We start from the raw sequence: 22205 nt of genomic DNA on the forward strand, positions 1-22205 counted from the left end.
TTTTTTGTAAGACAATTTAAATCCATTTTGAAATAATGTGGGGTATAAATATATAAATGACACATTTATGTCAACATTTATTTATAAGAAGTATTTATTAAGTGTTTATAGCTATCTGATTAATATTAAGAAGGCATTTTTTAATACAAAACAAAGTCCGGAGATCTAAATTTTAATCAACAGGTACAATTACTACATGAACCTAAGGGGAAATTTGCCTCCATGGTGAGATTTGATGTATCTCTAATAGGCCAGTGAGGAAGATACACTTTTGGTAGTGAGTAGAGGCCACCTAAGTCCATTCTCACATATACCTGTTCATGTGTATCAGTTCTGGCTTTATTAATTTCATTTCAATATAGGTGGCTATGGAATATCATTTACATGTCAAAGAAGAAAAAGCTAGACTGCAGAAAGGCCTCTGGCACCTCCGCTGCTCTGGACAAGGACCACCATGACATTGTCAGGTGTGGGGTGATTGGGTGCTGTGGGGGAACTGGGGAGGGATTTTGGACAAAGTACAAGTCCATTTTGCATTTCTCCCTTTCAGATTTGAGAGGGTTGTGATTTTGTTGCATTTGTGAAAGGGTTGGTATTATATCTTGATTTTCCTAGGGGGTTATAGGTTTATCTATTTCCTCTTCTAATATATCTGATATCTGGGACCTTCTTATGCCTGGTTATTAGAAATTTAGTGGAAAACAAGACCATCTTAGTGCATGTTGTATTCTGTCATATAGCACATTATCATGGAGAAAGACGGCCTGTATCAACATCTACTACACCAAAATGCCTAGAAAGTGAAAGATTTTAGAGACACCTTTGCGTAGGTGTAGCTGTTTCCATCTTCAAAATAAATGAATGGTTTACAATCCATATAGTTATTTCTAAAAATCAACAGTGCCTCAGGTATATTGAAGACAGCAAAACAATCAACAGTCGTTATTTCCCAAATGTTAGAGGGGTCAAGAAAAATGTAGCAAAAGAAACACATTAACATTTTTTGTTTAAGTATTCCTTAAGCTTTTTTATAACTACAACCATTGATAATCAAGATTGTCTGGTAGATTTCATATTTGAGATGAGATCTATTCATCTGTCATAGCTCATGAACTGCCATTGATAAGTATAGAGAAATTTTCGCTACAAACATTTTGCAAAACTTTTCTCATATTTACCAAGAAATTTATGATACGCGTAGAAAACCATGACAATAAGTCCATAGATAAGTCCCATTTTTTCACTTTAATAATAACAATTCTAACATAGTGAAAGCCTTCTATCCACCTGGGGAGCAGATTCGGGCATTTATTTTTGACTGCCATTATCTTAATCTGGAGCTGCACGGTCTAATATGGTAACCATGTGGCTATTTAAATTAAAATTAATTAAAATTAAATAAAATTAAAAATTCAGTTCCTCAGTCTCGGTAGGCACATTTCAAGTGCTTAATCACCACATATGGCCGGTTGTACCATATTAGACGGTGCAGATGTGGAACGTTTCCACCACTGCAGACAGTTGGATCAGACACTGCTGCAATCTTCAGAGATGCCACAAGAAAGAGACGAAGCTACAGAGACGATGACACGCAGCCTGCCACGTTGTTTTGGCATCAGGAACAAATGACCACTTTCGTGTGCACGAAACTGGTACTGAGAGCAGAGTGTGGGCTGAGAAACCTAAGCCTGCAAAGACATCTGTCTGTTTCTAACTCTTTCTTCTACCTTCTGATGTTACCATAGAGTACCTTTGTTATTTCAAGAACATAGGACGGTCCCTAACCTGGTGAAGATCTGGTCAGCTAATCCAGAACAAGTAGAAGAGGAGTCTGAGGACCTGCGGAGGGATCCCCAGACCAGCACCTTCACAGACTCGAACGACCCTGAGAGGCTGGGGCAGCCTGTGCCAGGATTTAGAGCAGTGCCTCCTAAGTCCTTCAGAGCCATAGGCTCTGGAAACACCAATAAAGAAATAGACATGCTTCTCACTTAATTATGCACTTCATTTCAGGTGCTCGCAGATCCACTTGGAGTCCCTAGGGTGTCTGAGGAGAGTTGAGAGAGGCCATATCCTCTGAGGGAAGCACTGCTCCTCAGGAGTCCTCAGTGAGGGATGAGCTATGACACTGAGACAAGAGGTTTGCATGACCAGAAACCGCTGCTCTGCCCACACACAAGAGGAGTGCGGGGCCTTGGTCTCTTGCTTTTTCAAATATGCCACGAAATAAATATGAAACTATGGATAGATGGTTCCCAAGCCTATGATTAATAATCTGAATGTCTTATCTTCAGTGATACAGTAATGCAATTAAAATGTAGTAGCAACTTTCTAAAAGAAGTCTACAGCTTCTGGAATAAGATGTTTTTCTAAATTTATGCTATTATACTACCAGTGACAGCAAATAAATTGTTTCTTCTTTTTATTACTTTCTAGCTTGCTGAATCAGTACTATAATCAATAGTAGCTTAAGAGAATTAATATATCCATAAAAAAGAAAAGCATGTTATATCTCTGCTGACTGTTGGATTATCAAAGATAAAGAAAATGATTCATCTCATATTTTTATTAATAATTTATTTTCAAAGTGATTTTTTTCTAGTCTCTACACTTCTAAGGTTGCTCATATAATTATTTGAATTGTAATAAATCTATATAACTTATTTTCATTAATGCAATTTATGTGTAGGTTATAATTACCTGAAAAACACCAAAAGCCACTCACTTTTTATAAAGAATTATGACGTATTATTTTACTCAACAGGAATCAGGTTTTGAAGACACTCTACTGTGTTATCTTGTATGAGCCAGTACATAGACAGGCAAACACAAAATCCATGCAACCAATCAAATATACGAATCCAAAAATCCCAACAAAACTTTGGAAATACATACTTATATTAAGACTAAAGTATGAAAGTTAGTTATACTCACTACATATTTTTTCTCATCATACGTACATTTTCACATAACAAATTCAGACTCTAACAGAGACTATCATAAAGGAGACAATAATGTTACTCACCTCTTTCCCATCCCCCCAAAATTTTATAATAAGGTTTCCTAATAAGGATACCACCAAGTTCCTCTTGTAACATAAGCTGGAATAATTCTAAGTTCGATAACTGATATCGGATGACTGCTCAAGAATTAGAAATGTTTGATAAAAATATGAAAATATTTTAAAAGACATACTAGATATCATGCAAATAATCCTTTCGATGTTTCTATACAGGAAGGAAAATTTTAATTTTAATGCACCTTTTTAAGCTATTTAATTTCTCAAAGTAAATTACTATAAGCTATTTACTTTGATTTATGTTTAACAAATTTAAACATAAATTTATTTGTTACTAACTACAAACGATTCCTGATTTGCTTTTGGCCATGACTGCTGGACTTCCAAGTTAAAGGTGTCAATTGCTTAATGTAACTGATACTTGGCCAAAGCCTTTTCTTGTCCTTAACTTGATGTGATACTCATAAGTGTGCACAACTGCTTTGCTGTCTGTAGACAGAGAAGCCCTTTTAGCTGATAAATATCACCAAAAGCAAAGTCTTTGATCACAACAATAATTAAATAGCAGGAGCCGGTTAGAGACCAGCATTTATTTTTCTCAAATTAAATGTAAAAGCCTTCTCCGGTTAAGAGATTGGCAAGTTTTTACAAATAACATCAGTCAGCCTTTTCTAAAGGAACACAACCACATTGGAATGGAGTCATTAGGCAATGCATTTATTTTGAAGCCAATTAACCTTTTGTCAGAAAAATGTCTATGCTGTAATGGCTTCGGCGGTGGAGGTCACCCTCTAACAGGGCACGTGTGACAGCCATGGCGCGGGCTGACACAGGCTGGGACGGAGAGGAGAGCCAGGATTGGGATCGGCCTGCTTTTGTATTCTACTCTGCATTTCCAGAGAGCAGACAATCTTGACCTATCCATTTAGGTAATTAAAGCTTCCATTTGGAAGTGTCCTGCAGGAAGGTGAAATTTGGGGTAGATAAATGGCTGTTGCTCTCCGTATCCAGCCGCCAGTTCCATCATTTGATGGACTGCCTGATCAGGCCGGGCTGCCAGGTTCTCATAAAAATAGAGATGAATTGGGCAGCAGACAATTCTCTAAGGCAAAGCAACTCTGTCATTTTCTTCTTTGCAGGCTGTAATTTAATTGTTAGTCAAGGTGGATGGCTGACACAGGGGGGCTTTCTCTAAGAGCTTTCCCACCATCTTCCATGTGCTGAGAAATGACTCCAGTTTATTTACTTAGCAGTCAAGTGTGTTTGGTATTGGGGGATGTCGCTCCAGGAAGTGCAGCTGGCCGGCACAGCTGTGTCCTGACTTACCTTCCAGGCGATTTTGTTTCCTTTCGAATCATGCTCAAGGGCAATTGGGAAGTCACCTCGCTCATAGAATTTTCGAAATGCTGTGGGCTTGGTTGGTCTTTCTTTAAATGCCCCTGCCGTTGGAGGGCCTCTCACCTTAATTGAAAAAAAAAATAGGGATCAGGTTTTAAGACATACTAAAAACATTCACAATAAAAGGGCTTTCTGTTTTAAAAGACTTCAGTTTGTATAAATATGTTGGAAGATAAAACCACATTATCTAATAAGGGACAACAGAAATCTGCTAATACAAACACCTGGGGAAGAAAATTATTTTATAATCACTATTAAAAGTCTACTTTATTTCAAGCTACTTTAGAAAGCATTCCTAGAAAATGTCACTTAAAATATCACTTTATAGGGAAGACTGATACTACGTTTACGAAAAACATTTTAATAGAAGTGTCTTAAGCTTAGAATGTTAAAACATTAACAATTTCAAATACTTATAAATTCTAATCTTGGGTTTGATATACTTTGTGGAATACTGAAGTAATTTAAAACATTTCAATCTTTCTATATATATGTAAAATAGTGGAATATGTTCTCATATTATGAATATTAACAATAAAACTACTAAAATGATATAAAAGTAATAATAAATGAGTGTAGAAAGAAAAAAATGGTGGCCTATTATGTGTGTGTATTTGGTAACATGAATTCACATTTGGTAACATGAATTCATGAATTCACAAGAAAGTAACAGAACAGATGAGAAATTAGAACCGATGAGAAACTTCCATCTCCAAAACTGAAATTTTCATTAAAGAAGAAATATTTCCTATAGAGTTATTTACATTGAATACATCTTTGGAATCTGCATTATTTACATGGGACCTAATTCATTAGATTACAAAATTGAAAGTAATAAGTAAACTACTTAGAAAATGAGTGTACTGCTCTGTTCCTTACATATAGTCTAACCATGACTATTTTTCCCTGCTTATTATAAAAAGGTAAATAGTAGTCATTTTATATATTAGCTTAATAAATTCATGATTACTTTGCTAATACTATGGACAGAATAATATAACAATCTTTTTAGTTATTTTATATGTTAATTTGTAATATTTTGTTAAAAACTCCAATTTTGATGAATATATTAACGTATCTAAATAACATACAATAAATATACAATACACATTAGAGATGAAAAATACATTGTATCTAATACATATATAAAAGGATTATATTTGAAATTAAGTGTGGTATTAAGAAATACCTCATTACAATGAGGAAATGCTGAAGTGGAGTTGAAGAGTGAGGTAACACACGTTTATTAGAGTTTAGAATTTACTCCACTACATAGCACATTACTCCCAGTATATGATGATATGAGTAATTGAGGCAGCATTGGGCATTACCAGTAGGAAGGAAGATTTCCTTTCACTTATTGAAGATTAGGAATTTGTTCTGGAATTAGAATTAATAGCCACCATTTTCAGTCAAATTCATTCAATTGTTAAATAACCACATGTATTTAACAACAATTTTGTTCAGCTCTTTGAGCTGGAGGCTATATAAAAAGAACAGTTTTAACTATATTACTGTCATGGAAACTGTAGAGCTGTGATTCCTGGACTTTTGAAGCTCCTGGAGGAGTAAATCTTGAATCACATTTTTGGGAATTGATAAATGATTGACAAATTTTTATGTTGCCAAAAAGTTATATTTTTTTAGTTATTTTAGTTATTTTTTCAATTTTTTTCTGCATCAATCAGTAGGTTTCTGTGATTCTTATTCTGTCACCTTTTGATATGGAGTTTTCTATTACAAATTGTAATATAATAGCCTTTAAAGTTACAGAGCTACTCAAATAATCTGCTTCCTATTGCATGACTTGCAGTAACATGTATTTTCTGAGGAATTGGTCCGTTTTATTTAAGTTGTCAAATTTACAAGTGTAGAATTGCTTGTGGTTTTTCTGTATTATCCTTCTGATGTCTGGAGGGTCTCTCATGATATCCATTATTCATTTCTGATATTTGGTAATTTGTGTCTTCACTTTTTCCTTTGTCTATATTACTAGAAGTTGGCCAATTTTATTGATTCTTCTGCATTTCCAAAACCACATTTTAACTGGATGTAGGATTTAAGGTTCATGGTTCTTTCTTTTAGCACTTGAAAAATAGTGTGCCACTTCCCTCTAGGCTTCAAAGCTTTGGATGATAAATCCACTCTCATTCACATTGCTTTCCCTTATTGATAAGGTGCCACTTTTTTTTTATTTATGCGAAGATTTTTCTCATCTTTAATCTTCAGAAGTTTAATTATGATGTGCCTTTGCATGCATTTCTTTGCTTTTTATCGTGTTTGAAATTTGCTCAACTTTGTGAATCTGTAGGTTCATGTCTCTTGCCAAATTTAGAAAGTTTTCTGTCATTATTTCTTTGAGTACTTCTTTGGCCTGCCTTCTTTCTCCTCTCCTTGTAGACTCCTATGACATTAATGTTAGATCTTCTGTTATGATACCACAGATCCCTGAAACTTTTTTTTCAGCCTATTTTCTCTGTCGTTCAGATTGGGTAACTTCTACTGCTCCGTCTTCAAGTTTGTGGATTCTTCTTTCTGCCTCCTGCATTCTGCTGTTGAGCCCAAATGCACTTTTATTTAATTTGAGTTCTATTTTAAGTTCTACAATTTCTATTTGGTTCATCTTTATATTGTCTATTTCATTTCTGAGACTTTCCACTCTTTCATTGTCTCAAGTGTGTCATAATATTCATAAAAGCATTTTGAAAGTAATTTAAAATTCTTCCCTAGACGTTTCTAACATTTCTGTTATCTTGTTGTTGGCACCTGTTGATTATATTTTTACATTCACTCTGAGATCTTCCTGATTATTGGTGTCATCATTGATTTTCTTGTGAAACCTGGATGTTCGATACATTATATTATGAGATCTTAAAGCTTCTGCTTTAGCTTGCTTATTCTGACATTTCTCTGGTAAAGGTTGGGGGAAGGGTGCTACCTTATTACTGCCAAGTTGGGGTAGAAGTCTCATTACTCTACTTGGCGTCTACTGCCCTCAGAGGAGGGAATGCTTCAGCAATACTGGGTGACCCCAGAGGAGAGAACGCCTCATTAATACTGGCTGGGGATGGAGATTCCAGAACCCACTAGGCCTCCACTGATAACCTCCTGGCTGGAAGAGGCAGGAGTGACTCATTACTGCTCCCCCGTTGTCCACACTGACATCATAAATGGTGTGGCCTCATTCCCCTGAACAGTGGTGAAATTCCTGACTCTCTAGGCAGTCCTCTGACTTAACTCCAATGCGAAGGAGGCAACTCTTTTGTCACTAAGTGGGGAACAAGCCCAAGCTCCTGGTGAGGTCTCCACTGGCACTGCAGATGTTGGGGCCTCTTTACCATTCTAGTGAAGAAGAAAGTCCCAATGCCCCATTTTAAAAACTCAACGACAACCATTATTTAGATATTCTGCTTGCTAATCATCCACTAACCATCCTTTCTGAGTTTTTCTAGACATCACATAGTTATTTTTACTGCTGATAGTAAGCCTCGAACTTACTGAGTTGGTCTAAAATTTGTTGAGATCATCCATCTTTCCCCCTTTGGCCTTTGCATTTCTTTAAAAACCAAGTTCTCTTTTCTTTTTGTCTCTTATACTGAATATACTCCAATCTTTCTGATTCTCAGCTCAAAATTCTTAGTGTTCAAACTTTTGAAGGAATGGACACATTTCTAACAAAGCTTAGAAGGCTTTTTATAAATTGATATAGATAACTTATACTTCTTCCTTTCAATAAATTTTCATGTACCCTACAGAAATGATTCCATGCCTGCACTTCCAGGGAAAGCCTTTATTTAGAAGAGAACTTTACAACATAATCCATGGTGATATGTAATCACTTGACAGTGAGAAATTCTCTTCTTGAGTCTCTGGTATCCTCTGTCTTTATATTTCTGCTATTTACTTATTTTTAAACACTTTATACTTTTTGGGATCTGCTATAGATCCATTCTAAATTAACTCTTGGCATCTCAAAAGCCAGAACTTGTAACAGAAGCTAGAATGTTCTCAATTAGCTCTCTCGGTGCATCAGTGGCACTGAGTGGCACCGAATTTTATGCAGATGCTTTGTCACTACAGCCAAAATAATACTTTTTCTGTTCCAGATACTTATGACATGTATATCCACCTAAGCTTTATAGAAAGACATACCATTTTGATATTCTATACATAATTTATTCCATATAATCCTAAAAATCTGTACATAAAAAAATCAAGTGAAATATAATTAATTCTGGGATGGTAATAAAGATCTTCTTATTGGAAACCACACAGATGGATGTAGCTTGTCTAAACAACTTTTAAAACAAGCAAAATGACCTGAAACTCCTTAGGTAAGTTCCATACTTGTAGAAGAGAAAATATTATAAATTTTATTTCATGTTTTAAGAATTTTGCCTCAATTTATTATAAATAATAGAAAGCAAACAAGAGACCATAAATCAAACGAGATTTGTGGGAAAATGCAATTAAGGTTTGCCTGAATGGTAGGGGCAATCTGTAAACCAATTAGGAAGAATGGATGTTACAGCAGAATGCTTTTAATAAAATCCGATGCGCTTGGGAACCAAGATACTGAATGCAGTTTGAAATGAATACAGATGACAGAATACTTTATATGCCTACATTTACGGAATGTGGTATAATGGATTTCGGACTTAGATCACAGTGTCTGTCATGTGGTCACAAAACTAATAATAAGAAGGAAGGAATGTAAGGCTCTTCAAAAGTCTTCATTATATAGTTTGAAAATTTTCTTTTCACTATTTTTATTCTTTAGCATAAACGGAAGCTGTTTAAAAAAGACTTTTATATCAACAGGAAATTTGCATTGTGTTATTCTAATTGGCCAATTTAGCCAACCCACTAGAACGCTGAAACAATAGGATGCAAAGGTATTGATTTCTTGTTTTCATCAGCTTCAATCTGAAATTCTGATTCGTGAAAACGCCATTGTTATAAACGGGTGGGCAAGACCTGTTGACTTGAGTTCTGTCAGGACTGGACTTTTAGTCTCAGGAACGGTAAATCGGTTACCATCAGTGTAGGCTCCTGAGTGAGAAGTTCTGTAATTCAGTGTCTGCCTCATTTGCCAACTGTAATTGCTTCAATGGATTAGAAATTTTACAATACTCAAGGTCATCAAATGACCAGGACAATGCTTACAAAATTATTACAATAAGAAAATTGCATTGTAACAGAAGATAGGTTCCTCAATGATAGCAAAAATGAGCTCATAATATCAAGTAAAATGATTATAAGTTATAACAATATAACAATTTCAGATTTTAACAATATATTATGATCATGATAGTCAGAAAAGATATGAGCCTTATTTGTTAAGGATATGTACAAACATTCATTTTATTGCACTTTGGTTTATTGTGCTTTGCAGATATTGTGTTTATTTAGTAAACTGAAGGTTTGTGGCAACCTTGCATTGTGTAAGTCTATCAGTGCCATTCTTCCAGCAGCATGGGCTCACTTCATGTCTCTGCATCATGTTTTGGTAATCCTGGTACTATTTCAACTTTTCATCATTATTATATCTGTTATGGTAACCTGTGATCAGTGATCTTCAATATTACTATTGTAATTTTGGGGGAGTACCACAAACAACTCCCATATAAGGCAACAAATTTAATCCATAAATGTTTGTGTCCTAACTGCTCCACCAATTGGCCATTCCCCTATCTCTCTCCCTTCCTCAGGCCTCCCTATTTCCCGAGACATAACAATATTGAAATGAGTCCAATTAGTAACTCTACATGGCTCCTAAGTGTTCAAATGAAGGGAAGAGTCACACGTCTCTTCCTCTGAATCAAAAGCTAGAAACAATTAAGCTCAGTGAAGAAGGCATATTGGACACCAGGACAGGCTGGAAGACCTCTTGTACCAAATAGTCAGCCAAGTTGTGAATGCAAAGGAAAGGTTCCTGAAGGAAATAAAAAGGGCTATCCCAGTGAACACATGATTGATGAGAAAGTGAAACAGGCTTATTGCTGATATGGAAAAAGTTTGAGTGGTCTGGATAGAAGATCAAACCAGCCACAACATTCCCTCAAGCCAAAGCCTAATCCAGAGCAAGGCCCTACCTGTCTTCAGTTCTGTGAAGGCTGAGAGAGGTGAGGAAGCTTCAGAAGAAAAGTGTGAAGCTAGTAGAGGTTGATTTGTGAGATTTATGGAAAGAAGCCATCTCCATAAATTGAAGTGCAAGGTGAGGCAGCAAGTGCTGATGGGGAAGCTGCAGCAAATTTTCCAGATCTACCTAAGATAAATGATGAAAGTGGCTACAGTAAACAAGAGCTTTTTAATGAAGAACAAACAGCTTTCTATTGGAAGAGGATACTGGGCTGGTAAAGTTACTGAGGATAAATCAGTGCTTGGCTTCGAAGTTTCAAAGGACAGGCTGACTCTTTTGTTAGGGGCTAATGCAGCTGGTGACTCTAAGTTGAAGCCAGTGGTCACTGAGCACTCGAAAAGTTCTAGAGCCTTTAAGAATGAGGCAAAATCTATGCTTCCTGTACTCTGTAAATGGAACAACAAAGCCTGGATGACAACACATCTGTATATAGCATGGTTTATTGAATATTTTCAGCCCACTGTTGAGATCTACTGCTCAGAAGAAAAGATTTCTTTCAAAGTATTCTCCTCATTGACAAAGCTCTTGGTCACGCAAGAGCTCTGACGGAGATGTACAAGGAGATGAATGTTGTTTTCATCCCTGCTTACACAACACCCATTCTGCAGCCCATACATCAAGGGGTAATTTTGACTTTAAACTTATTTTTATTTTTTTTTAAGAAATACATTTTAGGCCAGGTGTGGTGGCTCACACCTGTAATCCCAGCACTTTGGGAGCCTGAGTAGGGGGGAGGGGTGCATCACCTGAGGTCAGGAGTTCGAGACCAGCCTGACCAACATGGTGAAATCCTGGCTCTACTAAAAATACAAAATTAGCTGGGCGTGGTTGCGCATGCCTGTGATCCCAGCCACTTGGGAGGCTGAGGCAGTAGAATTCGCTTGAACCTGGGAGGCATAGATTGCAGTAGGCTGAGATTGCGCCATTGCACTCTAGCCTGGGCAACAAGAGTGAAACTCAATCTCAAAAAAAAAAAAAAAAAAAGATATACATTTTGTAAGGCTCTAGCTGCCATAGATGGTGATTCCTCTGATGTATCTGGGCAATGTAAATTTAAATATTCTGCAAAAGATTCAGGATTTACCATTCTAAATGCCATTAAGAACCTTTCTGATTCATAGGAAGAGGTCAAAATATCAACATTAAAAGGAGGGTTGATTCCAATCCTCATGAATAACTTTGAGGGGTTCAAGACTGCAGTGGAGTAACTGGAGATGTAGCAGAAATAGCAAAAAGTCTAGAATTAGAAGTGAAGATGTGAACAAATTGCTGCAACCTCATATAAAACTAATGAGGAGCTGCTTCTTATGGATGAGCAAAGAAAGTAGTTTCTTGAGGCAGAATCTACTCCTGGTGAAGATGCTTTGAACATTATCAAAATGATTTTTTTAAAAAAAGGACAATGACAGCAAACATAAACTTAATTGATAAGCATGGGCACAATTTGAGAAGACTGACTTCAATTTTGAAAAAAGTTTTACTGTGCATAAAATGGTATTAAACAGCATCACATGCTACCGAGAAATCTTTCATGAAAAGAAAAATCAATCAATGCAGCAAATTTCACTGTTGTCTTATTTTAAGAAATCATCACAGCCACACCAGCTTTCAGCAACCACCACACTGATCAGTCAGCAGCCATCAATGTCAGAGCAAGATCCTCCACCGGCAAAAAGACTGTGACTCACTGAAGGCTCAGATGATTGTTAGCATATTTTAGCAATAAAGTATTTTTAATTAAGGTATGTGCATTGTTTTTAGACATAATGCTATTGTACCTTACTAGACTATAATATAGTATAAATGTAATTTATATGCACTGGGAAACAAAGAAATCATGTGACTCTCTTAATTGATATTTGCTTCATTGCAGTGGTCCGAATCTGAATCCGCGATATCTCCAAGGTCGGCCTTTATATACAGTCATGTGCTGCAGAACAATGTTTCAGTCAACAACAGACCACATATACCATTGTGGTCCCAGAAGATTGTAGTACCATATTTTTACCACACCTTTTCTATCTTTAGATATGTTTAAAATACACAAATACTTACCATCTTCTTACATTTACCTACAGCATTCAATACAGTAACATGTTGTACAGGTTTGTAGCCCAGGAGCAACAGGCTACACCACATGGCCTAGGTGTGTAGTAGGCAATACCATCTAAGTTTGTGTAAGTACACTGTATGATGATGTTCACGCAATGATGAAATTGCCTAACAACGCATGAATGGATCCCCACGTTTAAGCAATACATGACTGTATTTCAATAAATATTCAGTATATTGGTAAGCATCCTATGGAGTCTTTAAAAATAAGGTACTACAGGCAACAGTGGCTGGCAGGGAAAACTTCAAGTGATTTGAGCCATCTACTTTCGGAAGGGTTTTCAGTCAAGGTCTAACAGAATGGCCTGAGGTCAGGAGAACATAGAGTCAAGGTGAGTGGTCTGCATTTCAGTGCAGTGGTCCAAGCATAGGATGGCAAAAGCCTTAAATTAGGGTGGCATCAAGAATAAGAACAAAATCCCTCACACTGTGCTCATTGCTTTATGAATATTATTGGTATCAATTTGCAACAAAACTGTATGAAAATGATTTCACAGACAAGGAAATTGAAGAGGGTAAATAACTGGCTGGAAATCACCATGTCAGCACACAGTTGAAAAGAGACTTTAATCCCAATCTCTTTGTCTCTACAGGACATGTCCCTCAGTCACTATCCTAGATCATTAAATTTAAGCAAAAATCTAAAGGATTATTCAGGGCATCTGACCGATTGGATGAGGAGAGCTAGAGGCAGAGATGGAATTTAGAGTTCAAGACTACAAAGTTATGAATAGTCTATTTGTTTAAATCATGTAAATAATAAAAAACTGCAAAAGCTTGCAAGAAAATCTTATTAAATCACTTGTAATCCTACCACCTATTAATAACTTTGTGCTTTTCTTATTAAACTTTTCAAAACCATAAAACTGCAAATACCATATTTTTACGTCCTTTCCATTTAGTGTACTTTTAAACTTAGTTTAATATGTTTTGATGTTGCGATTTCTATCAAAATTTCATATTTAATGGCTAAGTAATATTCCACCTACTATTTGCCATTATATTTGGAATGTGTATTATTTCCATTTTTTGCCTATCGTAATTACATTGTATAAACATTCCAGGCATATGAGATTTTTTATATTATTTCCTTCAGACAGAGTCTCCAATGTGAAATAATAAGGTAAATTTTGTGTATATTTTATGATTCTTGATAATATTATTTTCTAATTTAAAAAGAGATCAGTCTTCCTGTTCAATTTAGATTACTACATTTAACAAAGGAGGATGAGCATTTTCTCATTTTGTATAAATACAATATGCATGCATTGTGAATGCGTGTGTTCATGTCTTTTCCTCATTAATGTTAATTTGTATGAGATCTTTATATTGGAATATATTAAGTACTGGTTGTGTTGACTGAAAATATCTTACCATCTTTGTTTCCTGTTTTATTTATTTAGCATTGAAAAGTTTTAAATTTTGTGTAAGAAAGTCTCTGTCTTTTCTTTATTTGCTCTTTTTGCTTCCAGCTTTGCTTTCTCTAGTTGATTCCTCTGTGTGCTGCACAATGAATATTCTAATAGACTAATTAAATCATATCTTTCATCTGCTTACAATCCATCAATGATTTCCCATTGACACACTACACAAAGACATTTGCAAGCTGACTGTCAGTCTCTCCGGTCATTCCTGCACAGGCACTTCAAGCATTACTCACACCAAAATGCTGGCAGTCTCAAATATATCCTGCTCCTCCTTGGTCTCCATGATTTTTCCATCAGCCTGTAATTCTCCCTTGTGCCCTCACTCTTTTCTCTTCTCCTTCCTTTTCTCCTGAATAACCATTCATCACCTTCAAGACTCAGCACAAATCTTTCTAACAAACCACATCCCTACCGTGAAGTGGGGTTAGATCCTTCTTCACATGAAGCTTGCAATGCCTGTGGGATAAACAACTTGGGGAGGAGGGGTCACTGAACAACTGGACATCTGTAGAGTGATTATTAGAGAGGTCTAAGCTGTTGATATTGTTTGAGTGTGACCAAGTGGTAGGTTCAATCTATGGAAATGGTCAACTTTTCCCAAAGGGAGAGTGTATAGTGAGAAAAAGGCTGGGGCCCCAAGACAGTACCTGAATATTTAACAATAAGTGGATTCTATAGGAGAAGAGAAAGAATAGTCAGAATAGTAGCAAGAAAATGGAAAAGGGATGATACCATAAAATTCAACAAGTGAGAGAGATAATTTTTTTGTTTTTGTTTTTTTTAATAATAAAGGGAGATTATTAAGAGGAGGACTGAAAGTATCCATCTGAAAATCTAAAACCAGTAGTGACATGATGAGGTGGTAGCCAGACTGTAGTGCACTGAGGAATAAGTGAGAAATATGAAGAAGACCTCGTATTCTATAGGAGCCATTCTACCCCATGGAATGGCAAAATCTGAGATGTTAGCCAGGTGTGATTGCTGAAGGAGGTCAAAACCAATGGTAATTGGAAATAGGAAAAGAGAAGAAAATTAATGGACTGTTACACTGGAATTCATAAATTATATAACCATTTATGGAACAGGAGTGGGTTTTATAATGGAAGCTGTATGTATAACCAATACACTTACAAAAAATGGCCAGAGAAACCTGTGAAGTACAGAATAAGTTTTTCAATGTTAGGAGCTCATAACTCTGAATTTGGGGATCTATGGTCACATAAACTAAACCGTTTATTAGAAATGGAGTTAAGAAAATAGGTCTAGGCTGGGCCCAGTGGCTCACACCTGTAATTCCAGCACTTTGGGAGGCCAAGGTGGGTGGATCACAAGGTCACGAGATCGAGGCCATCCTGGCTAACACGGTAAAACCCCGTCTCTACTAAAAATACAAAACACTAGCCAGGCATGGTGGCGGGCACCTGTAGTCCCAGCTACTCGGGAGGCTGAGGCAGGGGAATGGCGTGAACCCAGGAGGCGGAGCTTGCAGTAAGCCGAGATCCTACCACTGCACTCCAGCCTGGGTAACAGAGCGAGACTCCGTCTCAAAATAAATAAATAAATAAATAAAATAAGAAAATAGCTCTAAATTAGACTTTTACCTGTATCATTTAGTCATTAAAAATATATTGAAAGCCTAATTTTCACAAGTTACTAGTAGGTTTGGTCGGATTGGAGAAAAAATACAAGTGAAATACATTAGCTTCAAGATATATATTATTAGGAGAAGAGATAAAAAAAAATCACCCACAATCTGCACTTGAAATAAGAATATGAGAAATGTCACAAAAAATATATAGAATTCTGCAAACTCAGAAGATAAACCTCTTCGGTCTGAAGGCATTGTTCCTTTTCATTAGAAAATGCTATTTAGCCTTTACAGAGTACCTACAGGTTTCAGTGGATCCAGACAAAAACATATTATAATTTCCTATGAACCTGAATTCTGTACAATTTTAATTAGAAATAATTATCAGAAAATTATGTTTGCTATTCCCTGTATTTGTCCATTTACAATTTTGTAGTTAACAGTTAAATCAGAATTAATTTGTCTGAATTTTCTGTACGTTTCATAAATGTAAGTGGTTATTATTACTACACTCTTATAACCAAAAATTCACTATTGATGAGATCAATACATTTTCTATGTGAAATCTCTAGCAATAAAATTCACATTTCCTGTTTTGAAATTCATTTGTCCAAATGAAAAATCTGGTTGAACATCTAAGGTTTCTGTTATACTTAAATGAAATAATCTAAATTAGTCTAAAGTACTTGCAGAGACTAGTTTAAATATGATGAACATAAAAACTAAAATTAACATGTGCATATTATAATAAATTACATTTAAATTACCATTGTTTTTCGATGGTCACAGAAAAACAAATAACTTATAATGCATTTTTTTTCTAATAGGTACTATGAGAAAGATGCAATGCTATCAGTATAAGATAGTAGTACGTAGAAAATTAGCCAGGCATGGTGGCTCACGCCTATAATCCCAGAATTTTGGGAGGCCTAGGGGGTCGGATCACCTGAGGTCAGGAGTTCAAGACCAGCCTGGCCAACATGGCAAAACCCATTTCTACTAAAAATACAAAAATTGGCTGGGCCTGGTGGCGTACACATGTAATCCCAGCTACTTGGGAGGCTGAGGCAGGGGAATCACTTGAACTCGGGAAGTGGAGTTGCAGTGAGGTGAGATATCACCACTGTACCCCAGCCTGGTCAACAGAGCGAGACTCTTTCTCAAAAAAAAAAGAAAGAAAGAAAAAGAAAAGAAAATTGACAAACATTTCAGTTAAAACTTTTAGCACGGTTTGGTACTAGAGCTGGTTTTTCTGCCTGACCATACATTGTAAGCTGCTTTGCTTCCAGAAGGATTTAAGGAGGTTCACGAAGACACATGCAGTTCAGAAGACAGCTCAGCACACATGGAGGAACTGCCAGGTGTTGGGAGGTGATTGGACCCTTGCAGCCTTAGCCTCCTCTAAAATGTTCCTGGCTGACCTCTATGATTCCTTCTACACTTCTTTAACTTAACGTGTTGAGTAAGCATCCTACGGAGTCTTTAAAAATAAACCTCTACAGGCAACAATGGCTGGCAGGGAAAACTTCAATTTATCAATTCAACAAATGTTGAGGACATACGATATTATCAGAGCATTCACACACTTTTAGAGCTAAGAGGAACTGCAAAGAACACATCAACTCCTTGTTTTTCTCTTGGTTAACTGAAATCCAAAGAGGCTATGGAAACATATCCCAGTCGACATTTCAAAGCATATTTTCTTCAGCTCTATTACTTAATATCTATCTCCATTTCATAGATACCAGATTCTTTCAGGTCCACTTGATTTTAAAAATGTTTCTGTAATAACTGTATGACCTAAGGAAGTCCCAAAGATTGTTAAGTAAATCGAGAGTATGTCGTTTAAAATTTATAGATAAACTGCGGCACAATTTGGAAGCAATATTTCATTTCAAAAATGTCTCTATGGTCTAAAATTGTCCTGAAAGCCATGGTTAAACAACAAAATTTGTTTTACATTATTTTTGTTTAAAATAATAGGCAGCAGTGATCTTTAAAACTCTCCATTGTAGAAGAAAAAGAAAAGGTGGTTAGCCTTTCTTAACAAAATGAGATGCAACAATCAAATGATTAAAAAAATTCTTGACAGTTAAAGGCTGAAAAAGTTTACTTAAAAGCTGCCCTCTTCTTGCAGTTAAATATAGAAAAAGCCACATATTTAAGTGCCCAAGTGCGGTTCTTGCCTTCAACTTGTCTCCGAGAGTCATCAGAGACTTCAATTTAGACTATGCTATTTAGCATCTGTCTTGTAGAACTGATAAAATGCCTGAATGACTGAGACAGCTTAGCTAATACACTGTCACACCTAACTCTAAGGCCAAAGGAATCGCGAGCTAAATGTGAAAGGAGAATATAAATGGGCAAGAGTGTAAAATATATTCTACTCTCCTAATACTTTTAATGTTGAAAGGTGGTAAACAGTTTATATCTAAACACGTATCTTCTGTGTCTTGCAAGAGTTATTTCTTACTGAATAATTAGAGTAAAAAAATGTTATTTTTGTATCTATTAAGAGACTATTACCATTAACATCTTACATATCATGAATATTTTAATAGAAAATTTGAAAATTCTTGTGTCTAATGATGCAAACTGAAATTCTCCAGAAAAAAACTAGCTATTTAATAGAAAACAATTCTTAGAACTGTCTACAATAAAAGATATTTACATTGGTAAGAAAAATAAAAGGGTTCCACTTTCCCATAATTCCACTGGCTCCCTCTAAAATAAAATACTTAGAAAGTTAATACAATTTACAGAGCTATTAAATACTCTGATTATGATTTAGAAACTCCAGTAATAAAGAAAGCAAGAAATGTATGAAATATATATCACACACATAAAGCACACACACTACAATTTAACTGGAAGATAATTTAATAAGAAACACTAGATTAGAGTCCTATCCATCTAGGTTTTTTCCACCGTGGTTTCCACCATGGTCTATTTGACCACGAAAGAAATATTAAGAATGTAAAAGGAGAAACAATGAACATGTACCTAAATAGCATGTTGTCTGCCCTAAATATAGTAATGCATCTTTCACTATTCAGATGCAAAGTATTTTTATTTTCATTTACATTTTATTATTTTTTAGTAAATATGCATTTTTTTTCCCCTGAGTCAAAATCTTTATTTGTGAAAGCTGGCTGAAGTTTGGTCAGCTTGTGTCCAAAATAAAGCCAAGTAATCCATATGGAGATTAAACTCCTGACCGCTCTCCATCAACAACAAGCCTGACTTGGCCATTTGTCTAACCAGTCCCAGCCAGACACTTACAACTCACCAATCCAGAAGCTTTGTTAATAGCTTTCATTACATTCAGAAGTTATTCTTTTTGCATAGCATTATTTACTTTGGATGCATGCATATGATTACATGATTTGAATAGAATTGGTAAGCACAATTTGAAATATGTTAGATACTAAAATTTTATATAGGCACTCCATATACTTGTATAAGTAATTCACACACACAACACACACACACACACACACACACACAGATAATCTGACTCAGTGAGGGGTTTCCTAATACATCTTTCCTTTGAAATATGTTACTGTATTATTGTTTTTTAAATATAAGATGTCATATGAGTCACCACAGACAAGAAATCTTAACTTTCAAAAGGAAATATAGGAGGTGTTGAGAAAATGCCCCGCTTCACAGCCTCCTTTAGTGCCTTGGTACCTAACAAGTACTAAATCTCAAAAGTTAATATAATTTCTAGTGTGAACATTTCTCCTTTCTTCTTCTTATTTTGGAAATCATATGAATGAAATAAGATGAATAAAAATAAAAAGGAACCATAAGCCTCACTTGCTGTAAATTAGGAGAAAAACTGACCACCAAAAGCAGCTAACATAAGGCACAAGTTATGTGGGAGGAAGGAGAGAGAGGAAATATGGTGAGTGATGAGAGATCATTGAGAGATTCTAGAAAACACCAGAAAAAAAATGTATTTCTGGTGAGGGAGATTCCATGAGGGACAACATTTGTTTCTTGTTTGCAAAAATGAGTATAAATAAGGCTCCCAGCAAAAGTCCCTTCATATCCATTTGTGGATCAAAGAGGCAGAAGAGGGGCCCACAAACAAAAATAGATACGTTAACAAATGATCCCTGCAACCATCATTCTTTCCGACAGAATAGAGAGGGAGAAGGTTGGATCAAGAAGCCTCAACACAGAAGCCCACTTTAAATAAGTGTTTAGGAAAAACCAATTCAATTCAATGATAAGTATTAAAATAGGACCTAGCACAACATCAAAGTTACTATAAGAAAAACAATATTTAAAAGACCAGCAAAACTTACTAATTGATGAAAAATACCACACAGAGTTAAACACTATGATCAAATAGCTTGCCAGGAATTTTTAAAACTTGGTGAATCCATCACTTCTATGAAAGGAGACCGAGAATTATGACAGGGAAGAAATGGTGATGTAATGGGAGAAGATGAAACATAAGGCATCAGAATTCGGAAAGCAAGTAGAAATAAGAAACTTATGTAAAAATGAAACTGGAAGAAAAGGGAAAAATAGCATTGCAAAAATACAAAGAGGAGAGAAAGGACAGAAATGAGAAAAATGAATAATGTGAAAGAGACGTAAAGTCTGGCAAGGGAGCTCTACCTTATCATAATTGAAGTCCTCAAAGAAAAAATTCAAAACAACGAGAAAAAAACAAATATTTTTAAATGTGGTTATAAAAATGTTTTGAAATACAAGAACTATTTATATATTGTTGAAGAAATTATTACCTCTGTGGTCCAGGAAAAATTAAAGCAAACATTGCCCAATGACATGTATTAGTGAACTTATCAGAATTTCTTTTTAAAAGGCTTTTTGTATAGTTATTTAAAACCATCAAGTCACTTGTAAGAGTCAGGTGGACTTCATGTTTCCAGTTCAATATCTCATCCCTGAAGACAACAGATCAATAGATAAGCACCTGCAAGATTCATAAGAAAAGGTTTGCCAAGGTATATATTTCCAGGAAAAGTGCCCTTTAGTTATAAAATCTACAGGTAAATAGGTTTGTTGTTGTTGTTGTTGTGTTGTGTTGTGTTTTGGTTTGGTTTTTGAGATGGAGTCTCACTCTGTCGCCCAGTGCAGTGGTATGATCTCGGTTCACTGCAACCTCTGCCTCTAGGGTTCAAGTGATCCTCCTGCCTCAGCCTCCCCAGTAGCTGGGATTACAGGCATGCACCACACCTGGCTAATTTTTGTATTTTGAGTAGAGACGGGGATTCACCATGTTGGCCAGACTGGTCTCAAACTCCTGACCCCAGATGATCTGCCTGCCTTGGCTTCCCAAAATGTTGGGATTACAGGCGTGAGCCACTGTGCCTGGTCAGATAGATAGTTTTTGAAATTCAAAAATTCAAAGATAATTGTTGCTATGAATGACTCTCAAGGAAACTCTGTGGAGACAAGCTTGAGACTCTCAGGAAAGGACTGGAGCAACGTCTTTGAAAGGACTGTGTAAAGCATTCACATAAATAACTACACAACTCCTCATTTAGCATTGGTGTCAGGATGATAGTATAGAATGTAAATGACACATATCATATGCAGATGACACAACTAACACAAATCGAGAGAGAGATGACAAAAACATGGGAGGTATCTTTTTTTTTTTTTTTTTTTTTTTTGCTTTTCGCTTCATCTGTTATCATTGAGAGACAAAGGACAGGATTTAGAGCATGTAACTACATTTAACCAGACAAAGGTAAGCACTATGTGAAATACGATATTATTGACTAAACTCAGGTGGTACTGTAGAAGGGGAAGAAGAGAAAATATATTAATTATGTTCATTAGCCATATTAGAGAACTAATAGCTATCACAAAAAATAAGGGCTACAGGTGATACACACGGTTATAAAGATAACCATAAAAAAAAATAGTGTACATACTCTTTCAAATACACATGAACAAAGAAAACTGAGCACACAGAGAAAGATAAAAGTAGAAAACATTACAAAATAATTTCACAGAACCTGGACCAACATCTCAGCTATTAATAAATATAAAAAGATTAAATAAACTTTCAGTTTCTATCATAAAGAAAAACACATCTGTGCTAAAAACAAAGTGACCCAGAGAGATTGAAAATGAAGAAATACAGAAAAATCTACCAAGAAAGTCGAATATAAAGCTCTAATCTCAGAATCATGTGGGAAAATACAACACACATCTACTAAAGGCAAGAACAAGATAGGGATGTTCTCTGTTGCTGTACTATTTAGCATTTAAAAAATATTCTATTGGAGGCACTAGCCAGTACAGTTAGGTAAGAGAAAAAAAAATGAGGTTAAAACATTGGGGAAGGATGAGATAAAACAGTAAGCCTTTGAAGATTATATGATCATGTACTCGGAGAAAACCAACTTAAAATTGGTAAGTAACATAGAAACTTAGCAAGGTAGTAGCATGCAAAATTAACTGTACTAGCATGCAGAAATCTATAGTTTTCATATACAAAAATGATGATCAGTTAGGAGATACTGACTC

The 22205-nt window shown here is 35.7% G+C and overlaps 1 protein-coding gene across 2 annotated transcripts in view; it reads right to left on the reverse strand.

Moving 5' to 3' along the window:
* PACRG (parkin coregulated) overlaps window positions 1–22205 on the reverse strand; it is a 582537-nt gene that overhangs the window by 492107 nt on the left and 68225 nt on the right. For both annotated transcript variants that reach the window (XM_025382548.1, XM_025382547.1), the window contains exon 2: window positions 4346–4480. In XM_025382548.1, coding sequence (XP_025238333.1) covers window positions 4346–4480 — 135 coding nt within the window. The remainder of the gene's footprint in view (window positions 1–4345; window positions 4481–22205) is intronic.

Source organism: Theropithecus gelada, chromosome 4 (genome assembly GCF_003255815.1).
Source record: "Theropithecus gelada isolate Dixy chromosome 4, Tgel_1.0, whole genome shotgun sequence".
Taxonomy (NCBI): Eukaryota; Metazoa; Chordata; class Mammalia; order Primates; family Cercopithecidae; genus Theropithecus; species Theropithecus gelada.